This window comes from Pygocentrus nattereri, chromosome 21, assembly GCF_015220715.1.
Source record: "Pygocentrus nattereri isolate fPygNat1 chromosome 21, fPygNat1.pri, whole genome shotgun sequence".
Taxonomy (NCBI): domain Eukaryota; kingdom Metazoa; phylum Chordata; class Actinopteri; order Characiformes; family Serrasalmidae; genus Pygocentrus; species Pygocentrus nattereri.
This window is the reverse complement of record NC_051231.1, coordinates 24,990,248-25,013,989: the sequence shown is the minus strand read 5'-3', so window position 1 is coordinate 25,013,989 and position 23,742 is coordinate 24,990,248. Positions and strand designations below refer to the sequence as shown.

At 39.2% G+C, this 23,742-nt stretch overlaps 1 protein-coding gene across 2 annotated transcripts in view; it reads right to left on the bottom strand.

Moving 5' to 3' along the window:
- cdh4 (cadherin 4, type 1, R-cadherin (retinal)) overlaps positions 1-23,742 on the bottom strand; it is a 324,747-nt gene continuing 301,005 nt past the window's right edge. For both annotated transcript variants that reach the window (XM_017712252.2, XM_037532428.1), the window contains 7 exons: positions 22,391-22,644; positions 11,578-11,720; positions 7,664-7,900; positions 6,052-6,285; positions 5,688-5,827; positions 3,487-3,651; positions 1-1,950 (listed from right to left, as the gene is read on the bottom strand). In XM_017712252.2, the coding sequence (XP_017567741.1) occupies positions 1,744-1,950; positions 3,487-3,651; positions 5,688-5,827; positions 6,052-6,285; positions 7,664-7,900; positions 11,578-11,720; positions 22,391-22,644 (1,380 nt within the window). In that variant the 3' untranslated portion in view covers positions 1-1,743. The remainder of the gene's footprint in view (positions 1,951-3,486; positions 3,652-5,687; positions 5,828-6,051; positions 6,286-7,663; positions 7,901-11,577; positions 11,721-22,390; positions 22,645-23,742) is intronic.

The following is a 23,742-nucleotide window of genomic DNA, read 5'->3' as shown; positions in this document are numbered from 1 at the left end:
TGCAAAACAGTTCTTGTTTATTTTCTAAAGCACAAATCCAGTAGTCATTTAGATGAATGAAAGAGTAACTGAGAAACACTGAACGTTTGAAGCAGGCATGGTGGTAACGTCCTTCGCAGTCACCGTTTGTTCCCAGACTCTGGGACAGGACACAGAAGACAAGCTTTTCTCAGCAAGACAGAACTGAGCACACACTGCTCATATCAAAAGAACACGTATCAAAGCTTAGACTAAAACTAGAAACTAATCAAGAAAAATCTGAAACCAAAAAACATAGAAAAAGAGAATTTAAAAATCCTACAGAACAGACGGATAACATACGTACTTGCAAACACACGTGCGCATGTACATATGCGCACACGCATACGGACGCACTTAAAACCACTGGGCCAAATACAGTGTCATTCAGCCCAGTAAGGACCTTGAGAGCAGCAAATGTTTCAGGTAATACTTAAAAAAAAAATGTATTTTACAGCATTTTCTCATTTTCCGAGTCTTTTTTTTTTGTTGTTCTTTACAGGTTATACTTGAACTGTATATTGTATATTCTTTGCCAACTACTTTTTTCACATTCTGACCACAAGGAACAAGTGCGATTGTTTCGAGACACTGCTTTGAGAGAAATCATGCATGTATAATCAGTCTAATCAACCTATAAACCTAGAAAAGGGGAATGTTCAAGACGAAATAAAAGCGTTCCTCCATTACGCGGTCCTTTCAGTCCCATATTTGTTCAGCCAGTGCATCAGCAGGTGTCTCTGTCTGCTTCACCATGCAGAGATTACCTCTACAAGTCTGAAAGCAACACAAAACAAGGCAGGCAAGTGTCTGAGCAAAAAGGCATTCTCAATTTGTTTTTTGTTTTTTCATTCTTTAAAAAAATCGTTTTCAAAAGCAGTCACACTTCTTTAGGTGTGGTTGTTGCTTGGGGAATCGATTGGTCTTGTAATTAAGACCACAGGTTTAGACTTCTGAGTGGGAGTACCACTCATTCTTGTACATCAGCTTCCAAATAATCAGACTCTCCTCTTTTGTTTTCTGTTTTGTTTTTTTTTATTACAAATGTCTGCCAAATGTCCTCCTGTTCTTTCCTCTTCTTTGTTGTAGTCATTTTTTTTTCTTCTGCACCAATAATGGGAGATGAAAGAAAAGTGAATGTGGAAGGAGAGGGGCAGAGGGAACGAGGGAGCGTGCTGCGCGGTGAGAAAGGAATTTAAAATGGCAACTGACCCTGAGGAGGAGTCCAGTACAAAAACACACCACGAAAGGCACTTGATCAACGACAGTGCTTCTGTTTCTAACGAAATTCAAGTCAAGAGAGAATGAAACAAGATTTTAGACCACTCTTAAGTGATAGAGCAACGAGACAGAGAGAAAGAGAGAGAGAGAGAGCAGTCATTGTTTTATGTTTCCAGAGCACATGGAGTACTTGGTCTCTCATACCAGCGCTGTCTCAACTCTCCAAACAGCCTGAAGAGCGGGGGGAAAAAATAACCCTCACATAGATAAACTTGCCACAGCGGAGAACTGAAATGTCGGAGGAAAAACACACTGGCAGAGTGCAGTAAGGGTCTGGAGCAGGCTGTAAATTTCTCTGACTCCCTCTCGTTTGCAGATAGTCTTCCACAGGGATGCTCAATGTGGTCCTAGACTCGGTTCCTATGGCTCTTCAGTTTAATGTTTGAACCGAGCACTTTTCTCACTGCTCGTTTAGCCCCCGCCCCTCTCCTCAGTGCTCCGCCCTCAGTCTTCCTCCCCACCCCCGTAGAGGTCGGCCAGTTTTTTGAAGCGAGGCCCCCAGTCATTGAGGTAGTCGTAGTCCTGCTCTCCAGAGCTGGATGAGTCCAGCGAGCTGACTGAGCCGGCTGTGGAGCCACTGCCTTCATAGTCGAACACCAGCAGGGAATCATATGGGGGAGCCGTTGGGTCATTATCTGCTGCCCGCAGACCCTGCAGAGACAGAAGTAGATTTAAATGAAAAATGTTACTGCTGTGTTACCAGTCTTTGCCTACCCTTTTAATTGTGTTGTCAGTATAATTTCAAACCTCATCAGTTTTTATCAAAATGCTAGCTGCCTGTATTGTGTGAACATATCATTACCAAAAGAAATGTTCCAATATTGCTTAGAATAAAAGTTTTGTTGTATGTTAACAGAATGAATGCCTTTTCTTTTCCTGTAAATATAGTATCAGATAGAAAGTTTTGCTCTGACAGTAACAATACACGGTACAGCCTTCAACATGTTTGTAGGATTGTGGTGGGAAAGGTGCAACCAACATCTAAGACTGAACTTTGGAAGTGTGTAAAAATATCCCTGTAGATTTCTTTGAAAAACCAAGAAATTTCCTAAAGAATGGAAGTTGCAGTAAAGGGAAAGGGTGGACACAGTAAATACTGAAAAATATAATTGTTCAGGGATGCTTCGTTGTGTAATTGTCTGTTAAATGTTCTCTGTTTTGTGTTTGGGTTACTTAATGGCCATTTTGATTGGAAAATAAATAAATAAAGGGTGGTCTCTGACTTTTGTCCAGTACTGTATATGCTTTGAAGTTCTGCTGTATATTATACAATAATATTGTACTAAAATTTTACAAAATTATATAGTATTATTGTCATATTCCACTGAAGTGAATACTTCATATTATACTGAGGAGCGGATGTCTTCCAAATGAACCTGTGTCCTTTCTACAGAGGATGAGGTAGACATCACTAGTCCTGGATGTTTTTGATGTTTTCTCTGTTCTATCACACTTACTAAATCTGTGTCAAATCAGCAGGGAAATCACCAAACTGTACTGGACACCTTCAGGACCAGAACTGAATATCCTTTTATGGTCTGTATGAATAATTTCCCATCCCAATACAAAAATACAGTGAACAGCAAATGTTTGCCAAAGCGTCTCCATTCTTCCTTTTTGTCCTACAAATTACTGTGTTCTATAGCTTTAGCCCATTTCACACTAGACACGGTAACCGAGCTACATGATGCAGTGCTGTATGCACTATGCTCCTATTCAGTCCTGCAGTTGTAACGTATGTGAAGTGCAAAAATGTTTTGCGCCTGTTTGACGCATGCTGTGTTTACCATGCCGGCAGCTACTAGGCAGAAACAGTAATAAAATGCAGTATTTATGCTATAATATAGACTGTTGACTAGTAAACAAATCAACAAATGTAGTTTTAATGTTTTAACAAGGTGATAGTAATCACAATGTTTCGAATCCACATGCATCTTTTTGTACATTACATGGTGAAAAAGCTAGAATCATCAAGGCTGCCAGTCAGGTCTCTTGTTGCTGATCTTTTTGTCATGTACATTTTAAGTTTATGCAAAAAAAAGGCAATATAGAGACTTATATTACATGAAAATGTAATACATGCAAAGAGAAACTGTATCACATCCGGTGTGAAATAAGTGTAAGTGCATCTAGTGTGAAATGGGCTTAAGCCGACGGTTTAAAATAGAGGGACTGCAGTGGACCTACATCAATAATAAAGTCTCCAATGTCTCCAGGGTGAGGCAGAGTGGGTCGTACGGGGTACTGAGACTCAGGGATGATGGGTCTTTCGTCCACTCTCCTCACTCCTGCTGGCTTACTCATCATGTGGTCCAGCGTCTCGGGTTGCTGCAGCTGGCTCAGGTCATAGTCCTGCAAGGGGGGGTTAAAAGGGTGATAAGTAATGGTTTCATGTTTCACCTGTAGGGGCTGACATTATGGACCTCCTGCTAGGCAACATGGCTTATCTTTTTGCTAGTGGCATGTGATAGGTGAAGTAGCAAACCGCAGCTCTGCTCCCAACTACAATGCATTACAGTAATTATTACTGAGATATGGACAAAAGTATTGGGACACCAACATGTTATAGCTATAGAAACTTTTATGACATCCCATTCTAAACCCATAGGGATTATAATTGAGTTGGTGCTCCTTAACAGCTCTTTCACTCTTCTGGGAAGCTTTGTACAAGATTTTGGTTTATCTGTGGGAGTTTTTGTCAAGAGGGCCTGGCTTGAAAAAACTCTGTTCATCCATCCATCCATCCATCCATCCATCCATCCATTTTCTAAGCCGCTTCTCCGCCAGGGTCGTGGGGGCATGCTGGAGCCTTTCCCAGTGGTCATCGGGCGGAAGGCAGGATACACCCTGGACAGGTCGCCAGTCCATCGCAGGGCAAACAGACATACAGACACAGACAGTCACTCACACCTAGGGGCAATGTAACATGTCCAATTGGCCTGACTGCATGTCTTTGGATGGTGGGAGGAAACCAGAGAACCCACGCAGACACGGGGAGAACATGCAAACTCCACACAGAGAGGACCCCGGTCACCCAGCAGGGGAATCGAACCCAGGCCCTCCTCGCTGTGAGGCGACAGCGCTAAAGGTGTTTGATGGGGTTGAGGTCAGGGCTCTATGTGGGTCAGTCAAATTATTCCACACAAAACTCACCCAGCCATGCCTTTATGGACCTTTTTCAAGCACTGGGGCTCAGTCATACTGAAACAGAAAAGGGCCTTCCTTTTCCTCCACAAAGTTGGAAGCATCCAGTTATCCAAAATGTCTTGTTGTGCTGAAGCAAAACATTTTGCTTCACAGGAGTGGTTAGGCCAACCACTGAAAACAACCTTACAGCATCATCCTTCCTCCACCAAACTTTACTATTGGCATTATGCAATCAGACAGGCACTCGCCAAACCCAGACTCATCCATCAGACTGACCGAGAACCGTGATTCATCACTCTACAGAATGTTTTTCCAGTGGCGGTGTGCTTTGTTATGGTTTGCATGCAGGTGCTCAGCCATGAAGCTCCCATCACACAGCTTCTGCACTGATGTTGATGGCAGAGGAGGTTTGGAATGCTGCAGTTATTAAATCAGCAGAGCGTTGGTGACTTTTATGCACTATGTACTATGCACTCAGTGACCCACTTTAACTAAACACGTTCTGACAATTTGTGGCTGAATTGCTTTGGTTGCCAAACGCTTCCACTTTGAAATAACACTCGCTGTTGATCGTGGACTATCCAGAAGGGGAGAAATTTTGTGAACTGATTTGTTGCAATGGCGGCATCCTATAACAGCACCACGCTCAAATTCAGTGAGCGCTTTAGAACAACCCATTCTTTCACAAATGTTAGTAAAGGCAGACTGTGACATTATAGCCAACTAAAATGCTCATAGATCCCACACAAAATTCTATCATTACTATTTCATTAGTCAGTTCTCATTATTTAACAACTAGTTAATGAAGTAATAGTCCAATGTCAAATCTGGTAAATACAAAACAATATGATTAGTGACAGTATAGTCCTGTGCAAAAGTCAGAGATCCCCCTTCTTTTTTAAATTTCCAGTCAGAATGATCACGTTATTATTTTTTTCATAATTTATTATGTCCATCCTTCATTTAAGTCAATCCAGGTCTTGCATGGTTGTTAAAAGTCCCCTTTTCTCTGTATCTTTTATAGTTGATTATCTCTTTAGCTAATCTCTTCAGAAGAAGGAAAAAAAAACTTAATAGCCAGCTTGACTGGAAACCAAACAAATGAAGAGCAGTCTCTGACTTTTAAACAGTACTGTGTGTATCTGAGATCATACCTGTGTGTGTGTGTGTGTGTGTGTGTGTGTGTGTGTGTGTGTGTGTGTGTGTGTGTGTGTGTGTGTGAGAAAGTGTATAATGCTAACCTGGTCCTCCTCTCCTCCTCCCTCCTCATCATATTTCAGTATATTGTCCCTCACGTCATCCTCTGGATCGATTAGCAGAGGCTTGGTCTGACGTTCTTTCTCTCTACGCTTCATCCAAACCACAAAGAGCAGCACCATGCCTGAGCATACACACATCAATAAATAAAGCAAGAGATCAGCTACCTTGAAAAAGCTAAACCAAAAGCTTTAATAGTGAAAAGATTATTTAAAACTTGTTTGCTGCATTGATGGCCTTAAACAAAGGCTATTTTCTTTCACTCTGTATTTCGATGTGCTTTGTTCCTTGGGTAAATGATCAGCAGATAAAGTATTCAGTTGTCCACCCACCCGTTCCTGCACTTACTGAGCAGTATGATGATGCAGATGAGGATGGCTATAATGGCTCCAGTGCCCAGGCTGGCTGAAGCTACTGCTCCGACCGCAGTGCAGTCTCCGTGCTCGTCACAGGGACACACCTTCACCCTGATCATGGAGCGGTTAGTCAGGGGAGGGTTTCCTGAATCCGACACCATGATGGGCACTCGATACACACCGGCCTCTAGGTAGGGAATCCGCAACCTCAGCTGGGCATACTCTCCTGGAGGACACATAAAGGTACATTAGAGGTTTGGGACGATTCTTTGTGATCCTTTAAGCGTCAAGGAAAATATCCCTTTTTCTGAAGCAAGATGCTGGTGCTTGTGCTGGGTGTGAAATATTACATATCTGCAAGCACACAGCATAAATACAACTACAGCATAAGATTATCAATTATGACCTATTATCATTCTTGTTATTAGTTACAGCACAATATGCAGTTCTGAACATGCTGAGTATCTTCAGTACTTCTGGAACACCAAACAGCTTATTATGATAAAGACAGATTTCAGTAAATTATTGAGAGCATGTACAGTGGTGTTTCAAAGTTTGTGAACCCTTTAGAATTTTCTATATTTCTGCATAAATATGACCTAAAACATCATCAGATTTTCAGTCTTAAAAGTAGATAAAAGAGAACCCAGTTAAACAAATGACACAAAAATATTATACCTGGTCATTTGTTTGGCAAAAGTATGTGAACCTGTAGGATTAGCAGTTAATTTGAAGGTGAAATTAGAGTCAGCTGTTTTCAATCAATAGGATGACAATCAGGTGTGAGTGGGCACCCTGTTTTATTTAAAGAACAGGAGAAGAACATCTATCAAAGTCTGCTCTTCACAACACATGTTTATGGAAGTGTATCAGTGTATCATGACCTAAACAAAGGAGATTTCTGAGGACCTCAGAAAAAGAGTTGTTGATGCTCATCAGGCTGGAAAAGGTTACAAAACCATCTCTAGAGTTTGGACTCCACCAATCCACAGTCAGACAGATTGTGTACAAATAGAGGAATAAGATGAATGAATTAATTGCATTTTGTGTTGTTAACAACAAAAAAGTTTTTTTTGTATTTGAAAAATGTGTGTTTTGTTATAGCTATATAAGTGGACAATATAAGCTTCATCAGAATGTATTTGAATTTGAATTACTCTCAGTAATTCAAGAACAAGTTCACTTGCACCTGAGCATGAAAATCCTGTTAGTTTATAGAAAGAGAACAGGCTCTTGAGTAGAGCTGGAACTTTCCATTTAGCTGCATTTGTTATTTTGTTGCTCTTTGATTTATCCGTAGTTCTCCCACAAATACTGTTCATTGTAGTCTGCGGAAGGTGCTGAAGCTCTTGCTTTAAAAACATAAACAGCTGGGCTTCAGCCTGTACTACTATAGATGGTTCTAAGGGTCAAACTACAACACATTATTAAAGCATTACCTTTTACAGCAGTAGTAGGTATTTTGTTCATTTATCCTTACCAAATGTTAGATTTTACTCCTGCACCCACATCTTAATGAAAAAAGTTATGACACCTTTGCGGCTTCACTGTGTTAAGCAACAGTACTGTACATACTAGTGGTGTATTAAAAAGGAGTGACTCACCATTTAGCCGCGAGATGGTCCAGTTGCGGCGGACTGAGGGCGGGAAAGAGGGCAGCTCAAAGACATATGGCCCTGCGTTGGGTTCAGAGTCTGCGTCGGAGGCAGTGATGTTGATCCTGGAGCTGGGCCGTGACCTCTCGCACAGCTGAGCCTCTTTGGGCACTAGCACTGGCACATTATCATTTACATCTATCAGATAGATCTGTAGAGTGCCTGTTCCTGTTGCAGGAGGAGACCCTGCAAGAGATGCACATGCAGAAAGTAGGTGATAACCAGATTTAGAGATAAGCTGAAAGACAGGGTTAGAGGTGGAGCAGCATGTAATTTCCAGGAGATAACGTCCCTTTTGAGGAAAGCATTGCTAAAGCAAAATAAATATTTTTTTCTTGAAAGAATATGTTTTTTCTTTTACCTGGATGTGGCTAATGTTGCTTTTGAGACTTAAGTAGTTTTGACAACTCCAGTATTAGGAATGAAAATGAAAAAATGATTGATATAAAACAACATTATTAGCTGTTGTTTAACTGAATTGTTCACTTGAACCTGTTACTGCTTAATAACCCATGAAACAGAAACATTCCATAGTTTATGTATGTGTATAAATGTCTTTATCAATACAAACGTAACTTCTGTGTTTACTGGATTAATAGACCTACTGCTTAATTATATTAGGTGTAAACGCAGCCCTTCTAAACTGGTTTTAATTTGGTTACAACCAGTTCAGGAAAGTTGGAGTTGCAAGGCAAGAATGAAACTCTGGGCAAACCGATTAATGTTAAAATTTTGTTTCTGAGCTGCTGTAATGTTTAGCTCTGTTTTGTTGTTTTGAATACTAAACATTCTGTATTATTGAAATGCTGTCTGACTTTTGGGTGGTCAGACCCTGTGAGATTCCACTTCATACTAAAACTGCTGGAGTGAAGACCAAAGCCTAGCTGGATGGGAAATAGGTAGAGGAAACAAACCCTTAAAAAGTGGAGAGTGACAGAAAATGAAAGAGAAATTGGGGAGCGGCACTGAGTGGAAGGAAATGACGGAGGTCTGATGGAGAGGTTTACACCCTGTATTCCTCTTAAAAACTCCCCATGGTGACAGATATGACAAATGAAACGATGCATAAATACTTCACACGCCTCTTTTGTCTTTAATGGAGTTGTGCTCTCTTGGAGAACGTCTTTGTGAAATGACTTTCCTGGAAAAAACAAGCGCATCTGTTCCCTGCGGCTGAGTCTGATGCACACAAACAAATGCAGAGCTTTATAGAAGCCTGCCTCACATTCCCAAACCCACTTCTGCCGACTTCAGGGAAACACATATTAGATACAGATCGATTCAGAGAAATGCTGTTGTGCAGATATGATGCAAAACGCTGTCTGACACTATGGACTCTTGGAAGAACAAATGGGGGGAAAAGTCCTTTATATCCTACTGGGAGGTAGCCTGTGCGAAATTCACTGCTGTGTGGTTTTCTAGCAGACCAGTTAACAAGGCGGGCCACTTAAGACACCTTTGAAGACTTGTGGGAGGGAAAACAGAGCTTGTTTGCACCGACTGGCCAATTTGTTCATCATGCAGTTTCATTCTCAAGTGTGCAAAGCTAGTAGAGTCAAAGCGTTCCTCCCTGGTCAGCAAGCTACATTTTAACTTTAGTCTTTCTTTGAGTTTGGAGACGGACACCGAATTAAAAAAAAAAACCCAGCAGCTCTTCAGCTGGTAGCTGCAGGCGAAATGCACTGGTGGGTCTGCTGTGATTGTGTCGAAGCTCCTTCGTGGATGAGTGGAGCAAATAAAGTGAAATCCAATCAGCGAAGAAACGTGCTTGTGATTGTTTGGGGGTGGGGGGGTGTTTCGAATGATTGGGCATGAAAAACTTGGTGAAGCCTCACTCATACACTGTGATGGTAAACGGCTGTTTTAGCCAACAATGCCTCTATAATTTGCCCTTTCCAGCATAAAGACCAACACACATTACATACATTAGCCCTATTATTACTGATCACTAAAATAATCATGTAATCTACCAACAGTTTTGGTCCCATAACACAGTTTTCAAATTTCTAATTTTCTCTAAATTGTTAAAATGTCAAATTGTACTTTTCAGCCCCCAGTTCACACAATCCATATAAAGGAAACTATGCTCCAAAAACAGCCCATTTGAATTGTTTGAATTTTTTTGTTTATGTCACAGAAACCAAATGTTTTCATATAGTGGTTGGTTAGACTCCTAACACTGGCTTCGCATACCTGTGTAAAATCATCAAGTCGTAAGTTGCTTTGGATAAGAGCGTCAGCCAAATGCGGTAAATGTAAATATCCAGCTACTGAAATGACAGCACTTTAACCTCATTCACGCTAAAGTTATAAGGAATGTTTCAGCATGGACCTGCCTGGTTTTCAATCTTTAACGAAAACAGCTGGTTAATTTCTAAAACAAAATGTCTAATTTTATAGAGGCTGGAATACAGTGAAATATGTAAAAAATAAATAATATTTTAGGTACATTAAATAAAAAAATGTAATAAGAGGACAGCTAAATGTATCCTTCAATTGCGTAATCAGTTTTTTTGAAAAAGGCCGAACAATAAAAATAAACTTAACTGAACAGTAATAAATCATGCATAGCCTTTAAAAGATTCCAAAATACCTAGAGTGGATAAAGATAAACTGGGAAAAAAACATTTTGTGGGACGATTTCAAGGATCTCTGACATCCTGCTAAAACAAACAGTCCAGCGTTTCAACCATGGGGAGAAACCCAAAGTGGAATTTTTGAGAAATTTTTGCATATTTCTTTTTACATCTTTTTAGATCAAAACTTTATGATTTTAAATATGTCCTAAAATGTACAAAGTAATTCCTATAATGCCTTGCTCCAATGATCAAACTCACTCAAAAAACATGTCATTAAGGAAATGTGTGTGGGAAGAGGGAGAAAAATACATGGGCGTGTACTTTTATTTTGCAAAAGCACTTTTTTTTTGGACATTTTCACACACTTTCAAATGCGTTTTATAAATACACTGCATGTTTCTCATATGGGAAGAGCTAATGCTCAGCCCAAAGTTAAAGAAACAACAACATAAAAATGCTGAACAGAAAGAAATGAACAGAACTATATATTTTGTATTAAAAAAGCTTGCTTTTAATAACAAACCTGTCTTCTCACATGCTTTTAGTGTGACAACCATGTTAAAAGTAAATGCACCTCCTTCTCCTTGCTGTTAAAAAACGGGATTTGTCTGGTGAGTTCACATTAGTAAACTATTCCAATTCATTAATTTGCATAGTCCCCTCTCCTATTTATGTGCCTCAGCAGTACCACTCCCTGAAATGCATATTAATGAATTCATCAAGTACTACAACTTACTAAGGCACTCAGTGATGACCTGCCGTGCACACACAAAATGCCACCACAAACATTTTATAAATCTAGCCCTGTGTGCCAGAAAATGCATATTCAGTCATCTACAAAATTTGTACACAATTTTAGTGCACAGTTTCTGAGTTTACTGGACAAAATAATACACAAAATATAAAATGTTCCATAACTTTTACACAGGCAGAAACATATCTTTCCAAGAGATTCAGCAAATAAACCGTAATTGTGCATTAAAATGTGTAGAATTGTGTTCTCTGAAGAGGGTGTAGTAACTGAAATTCAACAAAACGTAATTTGACAGAGGTGCCCAAACTTTTGATTGTAAATCGGTGTGTACATCAGGCTCTATTTCTTTCTGTGCGAGAGATCATTAGGGAAGTTTATAATGTGCTTTATCATATGGCAAACAGCCCACTAATAACTGCTGATTAGAAGAGGATGTAAATTTTAATTGTCTAGTCCTGATCCATATACATTTATATATACATACACACATTTTCACCTGATTTCCCTAATGGGGAGATGGAGATACTTACCATTGTCTACAGCCAGAAAGGTTGCTTCATACACGTTATTCTTCACATAAGGTGACTCACGGTCCAGTATGGCTGTAGTGGTTATCTGACCATTCGTCCTGTTGATTCGGAGCCAGTTTCCTGGATCAGACAGCTTGGAGTATCTATAGATGAAGCATAAATGAGCCATACTTTAAAAACAGTCTCTGATACAGACTGATGATACCCTCTCAGTTAGACAGCTGCTGTCACGATGTAAGCTACTTTGCTTTGCTTTACATTATGTTGCAAACAATATTTCATGTTAGATTTGTTACAGAGTTTAATCAAATTTGTTCTTTATTCCATTGATAATCCCAGCATTTCTGCTAGTAGCAGCCTGACACTGAAACTGGGTTTTGGATCATTGCTGTTTAAAGCTAAGTAGCACTATCAAACAATAATCAGCAGTATTCTTAGCATCTACTGAAGGGTTCTTATCTGCATTTGTACTCATAAGAGTTTGAAACACACTTTCCAAACTGTAGTTTTCACAGCAGATCTTCAGAGGCAGTAAAATAACAGGAGTATATGGTTTAATATTAAGACTGAATCTTGATCTATTGCACAGTGCAAAGCAGAATTATTCATACTCAATCAAATATCTGAGCTGACACACAATTATTATTTTACAGAATACTGAATAATTGATGTGGCTGTGGTGCTGGCTGCCTTGCTATTGATATAGCGACCAAGGTCAGACAGACGCTTCCAGAAACAGTGAACGTGTGGTGTCTGCTCATCTGATGAATGGCCAAATAATTAGCCTAGTAAAGCAGGGTTTATAAGCAATTCAGAAAATGTATTGTCATTTGTTCATTTTACAGCCTGCCACGGCAAGCTGGTTTTAAAACCATCTTACACTGCTGAAGTAATGGCAAAAAAATGAGAAAAGATCTTAGATCTGTGAAAACATATTTGTCCCTGAACATGATTTGCAAAGATAAACTGAAAAGGTGGCCAGTGTGGGCAACAGCTTGCCTACAATACTTTGTACTTGCAAAATGCATTTGAAGTGCTAGATGGCAGCTGCACTCTGCGAGCAAACAACTTAAATAGGTTTTGGTATTCAGAGATTTATATTTTCAGTTGAGCTGTTTCCATTTATGGTTTTGCAAGAGCACCGCACGAATAACAACAAGAAGTTAAAAAATGTTTTTTTTTTCTAAGCTGCGTCTCCCTCAGGGTCATGGGAGCCCATCCCAGTGGTCATTGGGCAGAAGGCAGAAAACACCCTTGACAGGCAGGGCAGACAGACATACACAATCACTTACACCTAGGGGCAACATAACATGTCCAACTGGCCTGAATACGTGTCTTTGGACTGTGGGAAGAAACCCACGGAGAACATGCAAACTCTGCACAGAGAGGACCCTGGTCGCCCAGCCAGGGAATCGAACCCAGGCCCACCTTTCTGTGAGGTGACAGCACTACCCACTGCACCACTATTTTGGTTCCTGCAGGAAGCGTTCAGCAGAGAGATTTTTGCAAAAAAGATGTACAAGTGTGAAGAACCTTTAAAAAGTTCAAAGAACCTCCACATAACGTCAAGGTTCTTTATCAAGTAACTTCTTTCTGCTAGCCCGCTAGTGGCCATAGTGGCAGAAATCCACTGGAATCTTTTAATGCATTCAAAAATGTTTTCCCCATGACTCTGTTATCAGATTAACTAGGACACTGTTGGCTCTGTGTGTGTGGAATGTTCTGAGTCTGTGTAGTGCTGTTAATGAGCAATGAGGGGCGGAAAGGGGAGAAGAGCCCTCTGAAAAAAAAGGCACACGTCTTCACAGACAGACAAGATAAAACAGACAGCATGACCAGCAGCTTTCTTATTAGCAAAACTTGATGTTCTCAAAAAACATTAAACCACAATGAAAATGCATTTAAACACTGATTTGCTCATCACAAAAGATTGTAAAACATAGACATCTTTATTAAAATAGATTTTTTTATTAAAAACCAGCGTTACTGAAGAATAAAATTACATATTAAAAAAACTGCATGTGTGAAAATTGAGGGAGCTCCAAAACGGGTAGAAATATTTTGCTTACTGTGGAAAAAACAGTTAAAGTCTTTGCTAGAACTGTACATCCAGGACAAGATCTATATATTTGTGTTGTGGGCCAAACTGGTTAACTGTGTGTTTGTTGGAGTGGGCCTAATTCTTGATCAATACCACAAAGCTGGCACATTGCCTGTCGAACAGCTTTGACCCAGGCAGAGAACTCGATCGATGAAGTGGAGAGACAGACAGACAGACAGACAGAGTGGGGCTGGGGACTGGTCTAGCTCATTACTCAATGACCCCTACACCCCGTTGCCAGACAACCAAGGCAGCACCGGACACTGGGACTAGGAGAAAGTCAGTTAAAAGCATTTAGCTTGTCTCCCAAGTGCAGCTGGCATGAGGGATGTCTGCTGCAGTGCAGTGTGTGATATACCACGCTAAAGGGATTCAGCATGCATTGGGAATATTTAGGACTAAAGAGCCTAAAGAAGGGAAGTGGAGGTGGGAAGTCCTGTTTTGTGCTTCAAAGAACTACTGCAGGACTGCTTATTTTTGTATAGACTGTTTTTTGTTTTAAATGGAAGTGTACTTTTGGCTGACATTAAACCAAACATGAAAAATTGTTTAGCCTGGTCAGGTGAAGACTACAAAACTTGCTGATCTTGGAGAGCCTCCATAATATTTGGCCTTAAATAAAGGTTATTGCATAAAGTTGCTGCAAAATACAACCCCAAATCAGAAACAGCTGGGACATTATGTTCAATTAAAATTAAAACTGAAAATAAAACTGATTTGTTAATTAATTTTTTCCTGTATTACACTGAAAACAGTACATGTGCTGTTTTTTTCAAAATGAACTTTTTTTCCCAAAATGAACACAATCAAATTTGAATTCTTGCAACATATCTTAAAAAAAGTAATGGCATTTCCCACTTTGTGATATTACAATTCATTTTAACAACATATAAAAAACATCTGGCGGCTGAAAACACCAAGTGATGAAACTTTTCAGGTGTAATTTGGTCGGTTTCCTGTCGCACATTCTCCCTTCGTAATAGGTCAGGACTGCAGGCAGGTCAGTCCAGCATCCGCAACCTATACTTCCACAGCCATGACTTTGTAAGATGTGCAGAATGTGGTTTTGCATTGTCTTGCTCATTGCTCTAAAATCTCTATTTACCTTCTGGCGTTAATGGAGCCCTCACAGATGTGTAAGTTACCTTTGCCATGACCACTGACACAACCCCATACCATAACAGACCCTGGCTTTTGAACTTTTTGCTGGTAACAGTCTGGATGGTCCACAGCACATGTGCCCATTTTTTCCAAAAAGGACCTGAAATTTGTCGTATTTTCACTGTGAGCTGGTCTAACCCAGAAGGCTCTGAGCCCAGAGAAGTCGGTGACACTTCAGGACATGGTTAACATACATTTTCCTTTTGGCAGAGTAAAGTTTTAACTGCCATTTGTGGATGTAACTATGTACTGTAGTGCTTAACAAAGATTTGCCAAAATAATCCAGAGCTCATGTAGTTATATGACTTACAGACTAATGATGATTCTTGGATGCTGCTTTTGTACCAAATCATGATTATTTAATTATTTAACCTAGTTATTAGTCCTAAATTACCCTGTCCCAACTTCGTTTGGAATGGGTTGCATGCCTGAATGACAGGAATAAATGTATACTTAAAAGTTAAATTAAGTTGACCAGACAAAAGATGAAATACCTTATGTTTATAGTCTCTGCAATGAAATACAAGTCAATTTTAGAAGTCATTGCTTGAGGCTGTACCTGTAGAGCAGCTTCACCACAACTCAGAAGGAGCACTTAGACAGTCTTGAGCGTTCACTCAGTAGCAACCTTCCTGAACAAGTAGATCTAAAAATGATTGGCACTGTGAATAGTTATATGACTATGCTTTGGTCATAAGACGATTGAGATTCTTGATTAATTCTGGCTAATCATACAGTACTGTACAGCAGTCAGAGACCTCCATATTTGAGAGAAGAGAAAAATTAAGCTCCACTTTTGCTTCAGATGTAAAAAAAAAAATCTAAAGGTGTTTCTGCCCATCCTTCCACTGCGAGAAAAAAAGAGTTGGAAAGTGAAAGTTAAAACTTTAAGTGTACTGCTACTCTCTTGTACTCATAGCCATTCTGTGACGTTTCAGGCCCTCTTTCATGACAACACATTGGTTATGCAATTTCTTTAGAGCAGGGCATGACCTACAAACCTGATCTGGAAGCATAGTTTATTCTGGTGAGTCACACAATCTCATAAGCTTGAGCTTTTTAAAAAGGTTTGTCTAAAAATTTAAATCTGTATGGTAAAAGTGAGGCTATAACCTTCAGCCTCATGTGCCATAGCAGTAATTACTACACTTCAGATGAAGCATCTAGAAGATTTTTACCTTGGCCTACTGGCTTCTATTTTTAACCATACTGGCTTCTCAAACATTAGTTGCAAAAGCAGGTTTCAAATATTAGAAGAGATTTCACAAAGTACACCATGACCCAAATGGTCACTCAGATACCAGAAAGGCTTAGTACAGTAGACTGACTGGTTGTCCCTTTAGGCTGAAGTGTACAAAATGTGACTTGAACCCTTGGAACTCAGGAGACCAAAGGAACATTTTTTTTTACTGAACCTCTACTAGCTTCATGGAGGATTTATCTTTTTTTTTTCAATTTAGACAAGTAAGCTGATTAGGCCAGAAGTCAAAGCCAAGGTCAAGACCTCAGAGCACAACAGTTGCTTCTTCTTATCAGATACCAGAACATAAAGGTCCTCAGTTCAATTTTGCACATTGTAAGTATAATGCTAGAATTCTACAGAAAGTTATAGTTAATTTGTATGAATTGCACCTTGAAGCTGGGAGCTCTACTGGAACCTATTCATGTCTCCAGGAACTTGAGTGGTTGGTGAAGAAACGCAGAGCAGTCACATCATGTGGGAAGTAAAGTGAGCAGTGGTTGTTGCTGGGTGCTTGGCATGTCACATGCAAGAATTATCTGTCAATGACATGCCTTTCATACTTTTTAGAACCAGAGATTTTTTGGTTTTGAGGTCCAGAAAACATATGAAGTGTCACAACACTAATCAAATCAAATCAAATCAAATTTATTTGTATAGCGCTTTTTACAACGGATGTTGTCACAAAGCAGCTTTACAGAATTTTGGAAAAGATATAAAACCATCTACTATAAAACCATAACCTACTGCACTGAGCTCCCCTATATCACACACACACACACACACACACACACACACACACACACACACACACACACACACACACACACACACACACACACTTTCTAAGCCACTTCTCCCTCAGGGTCGTGGGGGGCTGCTGGAGCCTATCCCAGTGGTCATCGGCAGGATGCACCCTGGACAGGTCTCCCCTATATCACATAACCCAAAAAAAGGTTTGCTGTGGATCTGCAGTATTCGGCACTAAACCACCCACAAGCCTCCTTCCATCACCATACAATAAGTGAGCCAGATTAAACCTACAACTACAAGCCTTTTCTCACAACAGTAAGGAGTTATGTTATGTTCTCCTTAAGAAGGACAAGCCCATGTTAACCGCTATCTATTCTCAAAAGCCACAGGTAACTTTATATAACAGCATCATATTTTATTACCTTTGAATCATTTGATTGAGAATTCTTTTGGCAGGTAATTTCACACTAATGTGATCATTTTCAGCCAATAAAACATCAAAAATGCATCCAGTAATATTTGAGTACAAAATCTAATGTAAAGAATTTAAGGTTTGTCATGTTCTTCTCTCACAGTGCATTTTTAAATCAGTACAGTATTGAAAATATAAACATGGACAAGATATAAAAAGGGCAAAAATCAAATGTTAGTGAGAGAAAACCTCAGAAGTAAGGTTATCTATGAGATACACATAAATATTAGAGACTAAAACTCAATGTACTACAAGTACTACTACAGGAAGGGAGCTTCAAGAGGATGTTTGACTGGGAATAAGCTGGGAATAACCTCAGAGAAAGAAAATGGACAAAATCTTAAGCACAAACCACTCATTTTGCCCAGCATTCTTCTGACAGCGCACTCTGGATTCCATAGTGGCCAGAAGTGCATAATGTAGGTCACATCTGAAAGTTTAATTAATATACTAAAACTATTTATGTCCTGTAAAAAGAAAAGACAGATACAAGGACTGACCAAATACATCTAGACAAGAAGTACTGAAATATTTTAAAATAACTTAATAGAGACCAAAGAAGTCCACAGAGACCAGAAAATAAAGGCATAGAAGAATATTCATTTTTATGATCGATATTCTGAGGTTCATAGTCAAGCGCTGGGATGTTCAAGGTCAAATTATGTTTATGCAACAGCTTAACATTGGAGGACAAAAGGCTCCAATGCATATGTATCTTGTTACAGCTGAATCTATCAATGTGCTTGGAGGGCTTGCTTTTTTTATGTGTTTCACTAAACAACACTCCTGAGAATGTCTGAAACAGCAGTAATAATGTGAATTCTATCAGATTACAAGAAAACAGATGCTTTACAATCATAATGATTTTTGTTGTCTGGCAAGACTGGAAGTCTTGGAGGCTAAGATGAAAAAACATTCAAAGTACACTACTGAGTTTTATTATCCTGCTTCTATGACATAACAAAAACTACTGAGGTGTCTCAGATGGGTAATGCATTAAATATATACTGGCTAAAACCTCATGTTAGACTAGAAGGGAATGGCTGTTTTATTTTTCATTACACTTCGTAATCCAGGTGAAAAAAAATACTGGGGACTTAAATGGCTAATGATTAGCATACATGCCAGCTTTGACCACAAGAGTAATTAAATTAAACTGACTGCTAATCCAGAGGCACCTAGAGAACTGGCTGTCATACAGTTACAGGTGAATCAGGTTGTTTAATGGTTCTTTTTTATAAATGATTATAACAGCTAAGGATATTGTGTGACACTAGGATGTATGATAGTTACATTCTATCTCAGCCTGTTTGGTTAGCCACAGTTTTTTAATTGCTTGTAGCAGACTGTAATGGCTCACAAACCTCAGTACTAATACCCTAATATGTCTTGGCAAGTTAGCTATCAAGTTGAATTTTCACCAGCTGTTAAACATCTAATCTTGAAAACCTGAGCATTAAATTAACCTTACAATCCATTAAGACCACCACTGGCACACCAATACAATGTTTAATGAATGCACGATTAAATAACTTCCACTTCAACATGTGGCAAATGTTAATGTCATTCTTGATTTTAATGCAAAAATTACAGAATAATGAACAAAACATGAATGTGTTCATGTCTGAATTTTCAGAATTGAGTTAAAGAAAATCAAATACTATTTTGATATCTTCAATTCTCTGTATTCATTACTTCTTCATTAAATCTATTTTAAATTGTGATTTTATTTTAATTCTTTTTTTCTGTTTTTAATTATTTCTAAATAGTTATAGTGTCAATATTTTGCATTTTTAATGTAAAGCACTTTAAATTGCCTTTGTTTATGAAATTTGCTATACAAATATACTTCCCTTACCTTGCAACCAAACATGTCATTTATTCATTCATTCATTCATTTTCTAAGCCGCTTCTGGTAGTGCTGCTTATTTTAAGTTAACCCTATAGGAAGTATAGCTATAGCATTTATATAATTATATAATTCATGTAATTTCTTGATGGGTCGTGATTTTTTCTTGTCCTTGCTGTTTATTTGGCTGCTCTTGCTTTGGCTATGAGTGACTTTATTAGTGAGAGCTAGCGCCAGGAGTCAGTTCTGAAACTTGGCTTTGGTTTGTCCGACAGCTCTGGAACTCAGTTTGATTTACAGATTTTCTCTGTCTGGTGAAAAGGCTCAGAATATCTCTCCCGTCCTTGCCACGGTAAAGCGTGGGTGTGAGCGTGTGTGTGTGTGTTGATTGCTGGCTGTGCTGCTCTCACACTTCAGTGGAGCCTGAGGCCGAGCAGCAATCTGTCGTGGCGCTGCACTTCTGTCTGTCACTCTGAGAGGTCAAGGCGAGGTCACAGCAACCGTGCTCTACTCCAGTCACGAATAGCACACAGCAGCAGTCTCACAAAGACAAACAATGCAGCTCAGATCTTGGAATATTTAGGGAAATGTCTAAGGTTTGATGCATCTGCTCATTAAGTACATGGCCCTCAGAGAGTAGAAACTTTAGCCTATGACTTTTTAGCACTTCCCATAGGCAGTTTAAAAAAATAGATATGATGGATGTGAAAAGGATAAACATATGTATATTTCTACTAACATTGACTGAAACAGCTCTAGATGCTGTTTTATCTTATGCACAGTAGTGTTTTGCCCATAATGTGTTCTGGGGCACCATCCTACTGATTATCATGTGCAAAAAAGAATACACTCCACCTGATTTAATTTAACGAAGGGCTGATTAGCCAGACTAAGGTATTAGATGATAATTACAAATAATACAAGGCTTCTATGAGAAGAAGGAGGAAAAATGGTCAACCTAAACACTTTAACATGCATGTTCTCAGGTGCCTTTCCACAATAGTCTATATCTGTAACACTGGCTGGAGGGTGAAAAAAAATGATTGCCACTTTATTAATCATACTGACAACAACTAGAAGCTGTCACTGTGATCTTTATCGTCTAGATAAGTGGTTGTTGTAGAGTAGAGGGTATCACCTCTGTTTTCTATGCTGTAGACTGGGGTTCGATCCTTGCCTGGGTAGCTACATTATACCAATTAGAGTCCTTGATTGATAGATAGATAGATACTTTATTGATCCAGAAAAAAATTTAGCAGCCAGTAGCAGTCACACAACACAGGACAGTAACAGTAGTAAGGGTGTAAACAATATAACAGTAAGAATAAATATAAAAACTCCTATCTACAGGCATATATACAAATAGAAAAATACAACAATCTGCTATAAAATCTATAAGCTGAGATGAAAGAGGCAGTGCAAAGATGACTACCAGGAGGCACTGGTAATGGCGTATATACAGGTAACAGCGTAGAATAACAATACTGACTAAGTATGTTCAGATATGTACAGGTAATGGTGTATGACGACAATACTGACTAAGTATCAGCAGATATGTACTGGTAATGGCGTACGACAACAATACTGACTAAATATGTGCAGATCTGTACAGGTAACGGCGTACGACGACAATACTGACTAAGTGTGCAGATCTGTACAGGTAACAGTGTACAAGGACAATACTGACTAAGTATGTGCAGATATGTACAGGTAACGGCGTACGACGACAATACTGACTAAATATGTGCAGATCTGTACAGGTAACAGCGTACGACGACAATACTGACTAAATATGTGCAGATATGTACAGGTAACAGCGTACAACTACAATACTGACTAAGTATGTGCAGATCTGTACAGGTAACGGTGTACAACGACAATACTGACTAAGTATGTGCAGATATGTAGAGGTAACGTGTATGACGACAATACTGACTAAGTATGTGCAGATCTGTACAGGTAACGTGTACGACGACAATACTGACTAAGTGTGCAGATCTGTACAGGTAACGGTGTATGACGACAATACTAAGTATGTGCAGATCTGTACAGGTAACGTGTACGACGACAATACTGACTAAGTATGTGCAGATATGTACAGGTAACGTGTATGACGACAATACTGACTAAGTGTGCAGATCTGTACAGGTAACGTGTATGACGACAATACTAAGTATGTGCAGATCTGTACAGGTAACGTGTACGACGACAATACTGACTAAGTGTGCAGATCTGTACAGGTAACGGTGTATGACGACAATACTAAGTATGTGCAGATCTGTACAGGTAACGTGTACGACGACAATACTGACTAAGTATGTGCAGATCTGTACAGGTAACGTGTATGACGACAATACTGACTAAGTATGTGCAGATCTGTACAGGTAACGTGTACGACGACAATACTGACTAAGTATGTGCAGATCTGTACAGGTAACGTGTATGACGACAATACTGACTAAGTATGTGCAGATCTGTACAGGTAACGTGTATGACGACAATACTGACTAAGTATGTGCAGATATGTACAGGTAACGGTGTATGACGACAATACTGACTAAGTATGTGCAGATATGTACAGGTAACCGCATATGATGACAATACTGAATAAATATGTGCAGATGTTGGTACCAAAGTAGTGTGCAAGATAAGCGATAGGGCTACAGAAAGTACAAGACTCCTAACACTACGTTCGCCTACCTGTGTAAAATGATCAAATTGTAAGTCTCTCTGGAAAAGACCGTCTGTCAAATACCATAAATGTAAATCTAAATCTCTATCTGTGTGGGCCAAGGTGTGCCAGTCACAACTTCCTGTGGATTCCAAAGTTTCAGGGTCCAGGTTTAGTACACATGACTAAAATAACACAGCTGATGCAGCTAATGCACTACAGCAATATATACATACACACACATACTTAAATTGATAGACATACACTGGCTTGCTAATTTGCTACTTTTTTTGCATCTTATTTTGCTGATTTCATATATTTAGTGTTATTTGTTGAATGCTGGACTAATTGTGTTTTTTGAACAGGCTGGTTGTGATACAGCTCAAACAAGTGTTTATCTCTGGTTTATTTCTGCATAAGTAATGGTAAGTAATAATGGTATGTAATAATAAAAATTATGTTCATGATATGAGGAACATTCATTTCATTAGATGTCACCAAAGGTGGCATTACGTAAAAAAAAACAAAAAAAAAAACAGATAGACATAGAGTTAGAAATACAATACCTGACAGTCTGCTGGATGAAGCGATCTGGATCCAGGGCGGCAAATATGGTGAGGGTGGTATCAGCAGGGACCCCCTCCTCAAAGCGGATCATTTTGGGGTTGGAGGGGAAGACAGGAGCCTCGTTCACATCCAGCACCGAAATGGTGACCCCCGCAGTGGATGAGAGAGACGAAGGGATGCCGCTGGCAAGGTGGGCTTGGTTAGAGACCACCACTGTCAACATAAATGCACCATTCCTCTCATAGTCCACCGGCTGCATCCGTACACACAGGTAAGGTACAAAGAAAGAAAAGGAGACTGTAACATAAATTCTTTGAGTCCTCAATGGAAAAAAAATACAATGTTTTCTTAAATTAAAGTCAAGAAAGGTTGAATGATTACAGTTATGTGATAGTGTGCAATACAGTGAATACCAAAACCTCAAATGATGAAGATACACTCCTTTAATGATCTGAAAGCAGTAATGATTTAGTAACAGTTGAGTTCTAGGCATAAGCTGAATTATGTGCAGTACTTCAGTGAGTAGAGTACTGGATGAACGTAGTGGATTGGAGCACACTGTATCTGCAACAGCCGATCAGCTTCTGTGTCAGGGTGCACTGCTACTCCACACAGCGCATCAAATTCAATCCTAATAACCATGTAACACTTCATGAGAGGGTGAAATCAATTTTTCATGTGCTTCTGTCACTCCCTGTCTGTAACACATGGTTTACCTCAAAGTCTGACTCTGTTCTGTCATAAGGGAATAATGAGCAGACTTAAAGAAATAACCATTTTAATGGAGCTATGCCTAATTATAAATAAATACTCTACCAATATCTAAACCAAATCTTAGCCTGACACATAGTGATCAATAGATTCATTTAGGTTTTAGGTTTGTTAGATTTCCTGTGACAACCACACAACATATACACCCATTTATTTAATGTCCAGTTTAAATGGCTATTAAGTACACATATTTTTCAGGATCAAGGGCACAAAAAACATAATTTAATAGAAATTAATCCAGATGCTTCAGGTGTATTTAGTGTGTCCACCTTTTAACTTTATTACAGCTCCCATTCTTTTTATCAAAACTTTCAGTTTTTCAAAGAAATCTGCAGGGATATTTTTCTAGACGTTCAAAGTTCAGACGTGGAAGTTGGATTGTATTTTCTGCATTCAACTATGCTGAGGTCTGGACTCTGGGGTGGTCAGACCATTGTTTAGACTTTCTTCTTTTGTCTTTTTCCTTTACTCAGTAAGGGCTTCTTGTCAGCCACACATCCTTTCAGACAGTGTTGTGTTGTCTTCTCACAGTGGAAAGATGGACAGAAACACCTGAGGATTTTTTTAAAACTTAAGTAAA